The sequence below is a fragment of the Mesoplodon densirostris genome, chromosome 2 (assembly GCF_025265405.1).
Source record: "Mesoplodon densirostris isolate mMesDen1 chromosome 2, mMesDen1 primary haplotype, whole genome shotgun sequence".
NCBI lineage: Eukaryota > Metazoa > Chordata > Mammalia > Artiodactyla > Ziphiidae > Mesoplodon > Mesoplodon densirostris.
Window position 1 is genome coordinate 68,298,883 of NC_082662.1, and position 12,206 is coordinate 68,311,088.

At 38.3% G+C, this 12,206-nt stretch overlaps 1 protein-coding gene across 1 annotated transcript in view; it reads left to right on the forward strand.

Annotated features, from left to right (window-relative positions):
• The window catches only part of ST6GALNAC3 (ST6 N-acetylgalactosaminide alpha-2,6-sialyltransferase 3), a 557,193-nt gene that overhangs the window by 333,867 nt on the left and 211,120 nt on the right, over nucleotides 1-12,206 (forward strand). Inside the window, exon 3 of the mRNA XM_060084618.1 lies at nucleotides 4,047-4,456. Coding sequence (XP_059940601.1) covers nucleotides 4,047-4,456 — 410 coding nt within the window. The remainder of the gene's footprint in view (nucleotides 1-4,046; nucleotides 4,457-12,206) is intronic.

Sequence of the window (12,206 nt, forward strand, 5' to 3'; positions counted from 1 at the left end):
GTGGCGCAGTGGTTGAGAGTCCGCCTTCCGATGCAGGGGACGCGGGTTCGTGCCCCGGTCCGGGAAGATCCCACATGCCGTGGAGCGGCTGGGCCCGTGAGCCATGGCCGCTGGGCCTGTGCGTCCGGAGTCTGTGCTCCGCAGCGGGAGAGGCCACAACAGTGAGAGGCCCGCCTACCGCAAAAAAAAAAAAAAAAAAAAAAAAAGCGTTTGACATTTGTGAGCTTTCTCTTAACAGTGACACAGTTGCCTAGACAGGGTCGGTTGTATATTTGTGGTGATCTCAGTTTATAGACACAGCCCAAGCCCAAGCAAAGCGTTTGGCTTGATGTTTTGAGTGTACAAGAAGAAAAGACAAAGAGGTCAAGTTTGTTTTTAATAAAGAAAAACAAAAAATAGGGACAAGTCAACTGAAAAGGAGAATTGAAAGTTAAGATGAGGCTTGATAAAGTGGAGCCAGATAAATCTTTCCAAAGGTCTCGGAAAATCCAGGGCCTCAGTCTACAAAGAAACTGCTTACTGAGGCAGAACTGAGCGAGTGGACACATATGGAATAAATTTTCAAGCAAGGGCCTCAAATCAAATAACATAAATGAGCTCAAGAAACAGCAGGATGTTTTAACAAAGAAAGTTGAGATCACAAGATGCAGCGATAAAGCTAATAAAAGGAACTGAGATAACCAGATAAGAGCAGCTCTTGGGTCAAACCATCCATTCATGCCCAGGTGCGTCTTTCTTTTTATCATGGCTTACTGTAGTTTGAAGATGCCTTCAAACATATAAATGAGTCCCTTGCGCTTTAACAAGCTCTTGCTGTTACCTGAAGCTTCTGATTATGATTAGGATTGTTTCATTCATCTAGCCCTGCACTCCTATCATACTGTAAAGATGGTTCCTGCAACCAAGTGGTAAATAGAACAGTCACTCCATGCAGCCATGTCTCCTGGCACCTCATTCAGGAAATCAGACAGCTAGGCAGGTCTGAGAACAAGAAGTATATGACATGCAGAAGTTTCTTACCACTCTGGCCGTGGTGACAATATGGCCAAGCGAATAGTATAAAAGAAAGGGACACTTTAAAGATCACCACCTATCCCCAAAGTCATTACATTCGTAGCACCCTGCCCAATTACATGTTAGTCACATAGATAAGAGGCTGTTATTCCCAGTGTTTGCCCTCAAGTTGTTAGTCAGCTGCTGACCTCATAAACTGCACAGCTGCAGCATCCTGATATGTTGTCATGAAACAGATTGTGATGTCTTAATTGATCACTCTCAAAGGTCACAATTGTCAAGTGAAACCAGTACACTGATTTTTATTAGTTAAATTAAGCTTTGTTACAGCAGAACCAGCTGACTCACTTTAACGACTTGGAAATCCAATGCAGATTGCTACATGTTGTAGATTAGAACACATCCAAGGCTTTTTCTTTATATCTTTCTTTTTTCTTTTTGATTCTTTTTTAATGTGTGGAGGCCCTATCCTCAAAATGTTTTTATTATATAGTGAAGCAACTTCTTGGAACAATAAATGGAACCTAACCCCCCTGTACCATATGCATCTTGGTGATAAGTTGGAATGTGCCATGTGACCCACACAATTTAAATCAGGCATTGATTTGTGTGACTCTAAGTGAGTTTGGAGGACTCAGCTAAGTGTAATGGATGTCAGGCCCAGCTGCAAATCGCCTGGCAGGAAGAACATCGTGTTCTTCCTTATCATCCCCAAAGACTGTGGGCTCCTGGGTGCATGAGGAAGGGGCTTAGGTCAATGCCTGATTCTCAGAGGCATCCCCTTGTGCCTCCATTTGCCCACTGGTGAAGTTTTCACTATGGCACCAACCTAGAGAACCCCATTTCCAAGTGCTCTAATATACTCACCCACTTTGAGCAGACCTATTCTAACCTGGTGCCTGGATCACCTGCTGCCCACCTTAGTTCAGGAATCTTACTGTAGCAGGAGTGATGGACAGTCCCTTTCATAGCAGAGTTTTAAGGCACTTCACAAATGGACCTTTGTGGGCTGCATAAGTAAAGTTATTTTGAAATTCTTAATTTGACATCTCAAATAAATGCCCTTGATTCTAGTGTATTTTACAGTGTACCATAAAAATGAAATCAAAGAAGTAAAGTTAAATTAATGTAATAACTGTTGGCATCCAGAATACAATGGGAAGCATAAGGATGCTCATCAAAGCAATTTTTATGTGATTAAAAAAATCAGATAATAGCTAATGCCCAGAAAGAGGCAGATAGGTACATTATGGTACATCCATACAATGGAATATTATGCAGGCGTTAAAAATATCTCTAAGGACTATTTACTAACATGGGAAAGTTTAATGATGTGAAATTAATTGAAAAATCAAGGCGGCCAAATTGTATAAATGGTATTGTAGCAGCTGTTGAGTGGTGGAAATATGGAGAGTTTTAATTCTTTTTATATTTTTCAAGTTTTCCACAACAAGCCCATATTACTTTAATAATCAGGAAGATAAATAAAAGCTGCTTGAGTAGGTTTGTTATAACATTTGCTGCAGGAGTCTGTGTTCAAGTCACCTTAAATCTAACAGGTCTGGAAATGAGCTCCTGCTTCCTCCCTTGGTCTGTTCCTCCTGAAGCCTTCTCCTTCTCAGTTAAAGGCAGCTGCAGGCTTCCAATTTCTTAGGCTAAAATTCTGAAGTTATCCTCGACTCCTTTCTCTCTCTCAGATCTCACCTTCCATCTACTGGTCAACCCAGCAAGCTCTACCTTCAGAAAATAATCCAGCATGTGACCAGCTTCTTACCACCTCCTCTGCTGCCCAACCTGGTCCAAGCCATCATCCTCTCTTGCTGGGATTATGGCAGCATCCTGTTCTCACAGTTTCTACCCCTGCCTTCCTTGTGTCAGTTTTCCACACAGCAGCCAAAGCTGTTACAATGTGAGTTGGATCAGTCATTCCCCTGCCCAGAACCCTCAGTGGCTCTTAAGTAAAAGGCCCTAAGTGATGGCTCCCCTGCCACCTCTCTTGCCCCAGTACTCACTTGCTATTCTCAATGCTCTGCCAGACCACATTGCCCTCCCTATTGTTCCTCTCCTACCCTGGGGTATTTGCAGTGACTTTTGCTTTTGCTTTGCAGGAATGCTTTTTTTTTTTTTTTGCAAAATCCCATGGTCAGCCCTTTTACTTCATTCAAGTTTTTCCTCAAATATAATTTTTTCCTGAGGCCTTTTCTGGTCACTCCAGCAACACACACACATACATTCTCATAGATACATCCTTACCTCCTTCCTTGCTTTAATTTTCCCTATTTAACACTTACCTGCATCTAACATATACTGTGCAGATTTGTCTGTTGCCTTTCTTCCCTCACTTGAGTGTAAGCTCTGTGAGGGCAGGGATATTTGTTTAAAGTTTTCACTGCTGAATCCCCAACCCCTAGAACATAGTACATAGTAGTTAATAGTTAGTCAAATAACTACTTTGAGTCCCTACCATTGACAGTTGTGTGATAATTATCCTGGTGACTTTTCTGAGTCTCTTTGCTACTCAATTTGCCCACCTAGATTGAACCTGTTGGTATGTTGATATGTTTCTTCTGGATTGCTTTTCTCTTTTCAACTAAATCAGTAATTCTAGATGAATCAGAAAAGTCCATTTCTTCCCTAATATTAAGTTCAGGGTCCTAATAAATTATCTTAATTAATAAAATTATCTTAATTATCTAAATTAAATTGCTTTCATTTCCTGACTTAACCGCTATATATTGAGCTACTATAGTATTCCAGGGACTTCTGGGGAGTGGGGTTAAAATGAAGAAGACAGACATTGATTCTGTCGTTACTGAGTTTACCGTCTAGTAGACAGGCATAATTAAATAATAAATTAAAGTGCAACACAACTATTGTTGGTTTGGTATAAATATATTTCAGAGGTATTCCCACACTCAACAGTTATGACAATATCTAGATTTTCTGTTTTCCCAGAGGAATTTGTTTGGATAGATGGAACTTACTAATTTACACATTTCTTCCCCCATCCTGTTTCTCTTTTTGTTTTTCAGCCTTTGCAACTGGACTGTAACCTTTGTGCCATAGTGTCAAACTCAGGTCAGATGGTTGGCCAGAAGGTGGGGAACGAGATAGATCAGTCTTCCTGCATTTGGAGAATGAACAATGCCCCCACCAAGGGCTATGAAGAAGATGTTGGCCGCATGACAATGATTCGAGTTGTATCCCATACCAGCGTTCCTCTTTTGCTGAAAAACCCTGATTATTTTTTCAAGGAAGCAAATGCTACTATTTATGTTATTTGGGGCCCCTTCCGCAATATGAGGAAAGACGGCAATGGCATTGTTTACAACATGTTGAAAAAGACTGTTGACATCTATCCCAATGCCCAGATTTACGTGACCACAGAGAAGCGCATGAGTTACTGTGATGGAGTGTTTAAGAAGGAAACTGGGAAAGACAGGTGAGTCCTCTGAGAAGCAGCCTTATTGTCTTTTATGCTAAATCTTTGCTGAGTTCTTTTGCCAGCTATCAAATGAACAGAGTAACTTTTCAAACTGATTGTTATATGTTTTTGACTATTATGATTACTTGATGAGCCAGCAGCTAGGCCCCATTTATTCCACCTACCCCACCTTCTGTTCTCTCCCTTTTGATTGGCTTGAGGCTCCAAAAAAACACTGGCTGCTTCCCCAAGATATCTTTAGATTTCTTCTTATTTAGCTCAATTTGCTATTGAATAAATTGGATTTTAGCCGAAAGAAGTCTACACATTTCTGTTTTAAAATAGAAATGTGAGAGAACTTTAGGACCTAAACTCCTTTGGAAGCTGTGGCAAAAATTTACTGAGAGCACAAAACAGAACAAGCTATTGATTCTCTAATAAGGTTGCATAGCTTCTTGCCTGCAAATAGGTCCTATGATCATGAACACCATAACTTAGCATTTAACATGTTAAGCAGAATACCATGTTGAAATTATGCATTCCTTAAAATCATTAACAGTGGATTCTTGAAGAGAAATGAGATATACATACCGTTCACTCAATGATCTAAAAACCAATTTGCATTTTTTTCATTACATCCCGTTTCCTGCAGCATTCTGTAAACCACCTTTCCCGAGGCCTGCCTGTCTTATTCTTCTCCTACTCCTTACTTTTCCTGCTTCCTCCCCCTGCTTCCTCTTCCTCCTCCTCTTCTCCCGTGTAACTATTGCTCACCACTTTTTCTTCCTCTTTAGAAAGGTAACCAGTATGTGAGAGAGAAGTAGAATTATAAATCAGTTTACCTTAGTTCATATATCTAGTTCTAATCAAGAACTGCTGAAGGAAAATATTGAAACTGATTGCTGAAAGTTTGAATTACTGTGAATTTTGCTTTTTTGTGTAATACTATGGATAAATTGAGCATTGACTATAATTCCAATATTAACATTCTGATTTCCTCAAAATATCTGTCTTTTATTCTTCCTTATTATCAAATTTAAACTTTCAACTATATTGCAGTGTGTGCTTGAGAAGGGGAGTTTCTGATGTCTCTGGTTATAATTTAAATGCTGATAACTATTTCAAAATCTTATCTGGCTCAACTCTCCTACTGATAATGTAGGTGGAATTTAGTGTTTTCTACTTCTGAGAACCAAAAATGCATAGCTTCTAATGAAATGCAAGACAAATAGCCATGATAGTGACCCCTTCCACTTTAGTGTTAGCAAGAAGAATCCCAGTGTTAAGATTTGAATCAGTATAGCATAAACAGTCCAAAGAGACAGGCACTAGGGGTTAAAGGAGTAGGTATGTGCTTCAAAGAAATACTCTCACATGTAGCACCATTCTATATAAATACGACCATTCTCAAGTGGCTTTGGAAATTTTTGGTCTCTCACTAGCCCAGAGCAGTGCAGTTAATTAGGTATATTTGGTTTTTCATTAGTAACACTTAGCCCTCGGGGTATGCCCTAGTCATAACTATAAGCCCTAGAATAATTCTGTGGTATCAGAGAAGAGCTCAGCATGCTGTCTGTCCCCATGTGTTTATATTATGCTGGCTTTGCTGTGAGCTTTCAGTGAGACAGAACTGTCACAGATGTGTGGATTGTACAACAAGCACCGGAAGAGAATAGCTTTGGGAGATTCATTTTCCTACTGGCTGTGATGAGGAAAGCTGTTTGTATAGTGGGGAAAAGGACACTTGGTAAAATTAATTTGCAGGTATCATTCAATTGGTAGAGTTACCAAAATAAAAGTAGAAAAAACAAGTCAAGATGATTTTATGATGCTTTCTTGCTGTTTTCTTCCCCAAGTCTAATCCCGTCTGGTGCTTCACTGAATACTACAACCAGACCAAAGAAGACAACTATGCTAGAAATGAGCAGAACAGATGGTTTTGGTAAAATCTGGTTGGTTGACAAAAGGTCAACCAAAACGACCTCAAGGGTAGCAATCTCCACAATGATTTAAATCTGTACCCTAAATTTAGCTGTGTGGATTTTATTGTTAAAGATTTCCCATAGTGACCTGATGTTCATTGCCAGATTTCAAAGAAGGATATTTTTTAGCTTTTTATGAAGGAAAATGTCAGACTTATAGGGAAACTAATGCTGTAATGAACTCTTGTATACCACAGCTCAGATTGAATAATTATTAACTCATAGGCAATCTTGTTCTATCTATATCCCTGTACACTTTCTCCCTCCCCAAGGATTATTTTGAAGCAAATGCCAGACATCATATTATTTTATTCATAAATATTTCAGCATGTATCTCTAAAAGATAAAGATTCTTAAAAATAAACACAATGCCATTGTCCTACAGAAAAATCAGCATACTTTCGTAATAACAATATATATTTAGTCTGTTTTCAAATTTCTCCAATGATCTCATTAAAATTTTTAACAGTTAATTGAATCGGGATTAGTGTTAAGGTCAGTGCATGTTCAAATCAAGATTAGCATAAGGGCTTTACAAATAATTGATATGTCTCCTATATTTCTCTTAACACATGGCTTCTTCGCTCCCACTCTCTCCCTTTATTATTGAAAAAAACCTAGTCATTTGTCCACAATCCAGATTGTGCTGATTACACCCCCATGGTACTTCGACTTTGGTATCTCTATATTGAGGATTTATTGGATTCGGGTCTAATTTTTTTTAAAAAAATTATCAAGACTATTAGGTGATACTTCTATCAGCATGAAGACCATCTAGTTTTCTGTCTCTTTATGTTAGCATTCATTAATGATCATTGTCTAGATCGAATAGTTCATTAGAGATTACAGAATGGTGATATTTCATCATTTCTTTTTCATTTATTAACTGATATACCTTATAAAGAGAAACTTGGTCTCATTAACCATTTGGTGACCATGAGGTAGAAGATAGTACCAATTCTTTCTCTTTATTAGTTTTTTTTTCTTGAAATTTATTTAATTTATTTTTTTATACAGCAGGTTCTTATTAGTCATCCATTTTATACACTTCAGTGTAAATATGTCAATCCCAACCTCCCAATTCATCACACCACCCCCACCCCCTGCCGCTTTCCCCCCTTTGTGTCCATATGTTTGTTCTCTACATCTGTGTCTCAATTTCTGCTCTGCAAACCGGTTCATCTTTACCATTTTTCTAGATTCTACATACATGCGTTAATATACGACACTTGCTTTTCTCTTTCTGACTTACTTCACTCTGTATGACAGTCTCTAGATGCATCCACGTCTCTACAAATGACCCAACTTCGTTCTTTTTTATGGCTGAGTAATATTCCATTGTATATATGTACCACATCTTCTTTATTCATTTATCTGTCGATGGGCATGTAGGTTGCTTCCATGACCTGGCTATTGTAAATACTGCTGCAATGAATATTGGGGTGCATGTGTCTTTTCGAATTATTGTTTACTCTGGGTATATGCCCAGTAGTGGGATTGCTGGGTCATAGGGTAGTTCTATTTTTAGTTTTTTAAGGAGCCTCCATACTGTTCTGCATAGTGGCTGTATCAATTTACATTCCCACCAATAGTGCAAGAGGGTTCCCTTTTCTCCACACCCTCTCCAGCATTTGTTGTTTGTAGATTTTCTGATGATGCCCATTCTGACTAGTGTGAGGTGATACCTCATTGTAGTTTTGATTTGCATTTCTCTAATAATTAGTGATGTTGAGAAGCTTTCAATGTGCTGCCTTCTTTGGAGAAATGTCTATTTAGGTCTTCTGCCCATTTTTGAATTGGGTTGTTTGTTTTTTTAATACTGAGCTGCATGAGCTGTTTATATATTTTGGAGATTAATCCTTTGTCCGTTGATTTGTGTGCAAATATTTTCTCCCATTTTGAGGGTTCTCTTTTCATCTTGTTTATGGTTTCCTTTGCTGTGCAAAAGCTTTGAAGTTTCGTTACATCCCATTTGTTTATTTTTGTTTTTATTTCCATTACTCTAGGAGGTGGATCAAAAAAGACCTTGCTGTGATTTATGTCAAAGAGTGTTCTTCCTATGGTTTCCTCTAAGAGATTTATAGTGTCTGGTCTTACATTTAGGTCTCTAATCCATTTTGAGTTTATTTTTGTGTATGGTGTTAGGGAGTGTTCTGATTTCATTCTTTTATGTGTAGCTGTCCAGTTTTCCCAGCATCACTTATTGAAGAGACTGTCTTTTCTCCATTGTATATCCTTGCCTCCTTAGTCATAGATTAGTTGACCATAGGTGCGTGGGTTTATCTCTGGGCTTTCTATCTTGTTCCATTGATCTATATTTCTGTTTTTGTGCCAGTACCATACTGTCTTGATTACTGTAGCTTTGTAGTATAGTCTGAAGTCAGGGAGTCTGATTCCTCCAGGTCCGTTTTTTTCCCCTCCAGACTGCTTTGGCTGTTTGGGGTCTTTTGTGTCTCCATACAAATTTTAAGATTTTTTGTTCTAGTTCTGTAGAAAATGCCATTGGTAGTTTGATAGTGATTGTATTGAATCTGTAGATTGCTTTGGGTAGTATAGTCATTTTCACAATGTTGATTCTTCCAATCCAAGAACATGGTATATCTCTCCATCTGTTTGTATCATCTTTAATTTCTTTCATCAGTGTCTTATAGTTTTCTGCATACAGGTCTTTTGTCTCCCTAGGTAGGTTTATTCCTAGGTATTTTATTCTTTTTGTTGCAGTGGTAAGTGGGAGTGTTTCCTTAATTTCACTTTCAGAGTTTTCATCATTAGTGTATAGGAATGCAAGAGACTTCTGTGCCTTAATTTTGTATCCTGCAACTTTATCAGATTCATTGATTAGCTCTAGTAGTTTTCTGGTGGCATCTTTAGGATTCTCTATGTATAGTATCATGTCATCTGCAAACAGTGACAGCTTTACTTCTTCTTTTCCAATTTGTATTCCTTTTATTTCTTTTTCTTCTCTGGTTGCCATGGCTAGGACTTCCAAAAGTATGTTGACTAATAGTGGTGAGAGTGGACATCCTTGTCTTTTTCCTGATTTTAGAGGAAATGCTTTCAGTTTTTCACCATTGAGAATGATGTTTGCTGTGGGTTTGTTTTATATAGCCTTTATTATGTTGAGGTAGGTTCCCTCTATGCCCATTTTCTGGAGAATTTTTATCATAAATGCATGTTGAATTTTGTCAAAAGGTTTTTCTGCATCTATTGATATAATCATATGGTTTTTCTTCTTCAATTTGTTAATATGGTGTATCACATTGATTGATTTGCGTATATTGAAGAATCCTTGCATTGCTGGGATAAATCCCATTTGATCACGGTGTATGATCCTTTTATTGTGCTGTTGGATTCTGTTTGCTAGTATTTTGTTGAGGATTTTTGCATCTATAATCCTCAGTGATATTAGTCTGTAATTTTCTTTTCTTTATAGTATCTTTGTCTGGTTTTGGTATCAGGGTGATGGTGGCCTCATAGGATGAGTTTGGAGTGTTAGCTCTTCTCTAAATGTTTGATAGAATTCACCTGTGAAGCCATCTGGGCCTGGACTTTTGTTTGTTGGAAGACTTTTAATCACAGTTTCAATTTTGTTACTTGTGATTGGTCTGTTCATATTTTCTATTTCTGTTACTGAGCCTTGATTTGTGAGCCTTGATTTGTGACCCTAGTGTTGGAGGAGACCCTCCAACACTAGCAGGTAGATTTGGTTCAGTCTCTATGGGGTCACTGCTCCTTCTCCTGGGTCCCGATGTGCACACTGCTTTGTGTGTGCCCTCCAAGAGTGGAGTCTGTTTCCCCCAGTTCTGTCAAAGTCCTGCAATCAAATCCCACTAGCCTTCAAAGTCTGATTCTCTAGGAATTCCTTCTCCTATTGCTGGACCCACGTGTTCAGAGACCTGACGTGGGGCTCAGAACCTTCACTCCAGTAGGTGGACTTCTGTGGTATAAGTGTTCTCCAGTTTGTGAGTCACCCACCCAGCAGTTATGGGATTTGATTTTATTGTGATTGTGCGCCTTCTACCTTCTCATTGTGGCCTCTCCTTTGTCTTTGGATGTGGGGTATCTTTTTTGGTGAGTTCCAGTGTCTTCCTGCTGATGATTGTTCAGCAGTTAGTTGTGATTTCAGTGTTCTCGCAAGAGGGAGTGAGAGCATGTCCTTCTACTCTGCCATCTTGAACCAATCCCCTCTTTTTTAGTTTTAAGGCATTCATGCCCTATCATTCTCCAAAAGTTACAAGTAGATTTATTATTTTCAGTATTTACATATTGACTTATGTACTTAAACATATTTGAAATATTTTAATTCATTCCAGTTATGTTCTTATGCTTAACTGTCCTATTTTGAGCTGTGGGAACCTCTTCAGACTGGATTTTGAGTCCTTTTGACATGTCTTTAGTAGTCTTGTAAAACAAAGTCTTTTAAATCTCCTTTGCTTTCTGGTATTATAGGATGTTTCAGGCTCTTCTTGTGCATATCCTGATGCAAGCGTGGGTTCAGACTTTTTTTTCCAAAGAACTTTTGTCTTTTTTAGTATTGAAGAGAGCATAATCTTGGCACTACACATGCTCATTACTACTGGATTGGTCTTTGTTTCGTGGTCTTTTCATTGGACAGAGCTAGTATATAAACAACATATGCTGTATATATTGTTTAAAGATAAAGTTTTTTTGAGTTCAAACTGAAACTTCCAATACAAATTCAGGTCTACCAGGTTTTTAGCTTACCTCATCTATCTTACATCTGTTCTTCTTTCTGCCATGCTGACAATCACAGGTCCTAGAGACACCAATGTAAATACTCATCTGCTTTATCCCACAGCATACACACAATGCTTTTAGAATAAAAATAACAGCACAACCAAAATATGATTACTGTGAACATTTTAAGATTATTTTGCATCAAAGAAAATGTTTTATGCAAGCATTCGTGTAGGTACATGCTCACAAAGTGTGTGTTGGTTATATCCTAATAAATGTTTTAAATATTTTTCTCCTAAGTAAATAGGAGGAAGCTAAGTGGTATACATCACTGCAGGCATGAAGGGGTGAGGAAAAAGCATTGTCCATATAATTTGACTTTTGTGTAAACTATTTTGGTTGATTTGCCTGCAGTTCCTGGAGGCAACTGCTAATTTTCGTCATCAGGTTTTTTTTTTAACATCTTTATTGGAGTATAATTGCTTTACAATGTTGTTCTAGTTTCTGCTTTATAACAAAGTGAACCAGATATACATATACATATGTCCCCATATCTCTTCTCTCTTGCATCTCCCTCCCTCCCACCCTCCCTATCCCACACCTCTAGGTGGTGACAAAGCACCAAGCTGATCTCCCTGTGCTATGCGGCTGCTTCCCACTAGCTATCTATTTTACGTTTGGTAGTGTATATATGTCCATGCCACTCTCTCACTTTGTCCCAGCTTCCCCTTCCCCCTCCCCGTATCCTCAAGTCCATTCTCTAGTAGGTCTGCATCTTTATTCCCATCTTGTCCCTAGGTTCTTCATGACCTTTTTTTTTTTTTTTTTTTAGATTCCATATATATGTGTTAGCATACAGTATTTGTTTTTCTCTTTCTGACTTGTTCACTCTGTATGACAGACTCTAGGTCCATCCACCTCACTACGAATAACTCAGTTTCTTTCCTTTTTATGGCTGGGTAATATTCCATTGTATATATGTGCCACATCTTCTTTATCCATTCATCTGTTGACGTCATCAGGTTTTTAATGGAGAAGTTATGTCACCATTATGATGTATAATTTATAAAATAAAAAAAAATATTTTT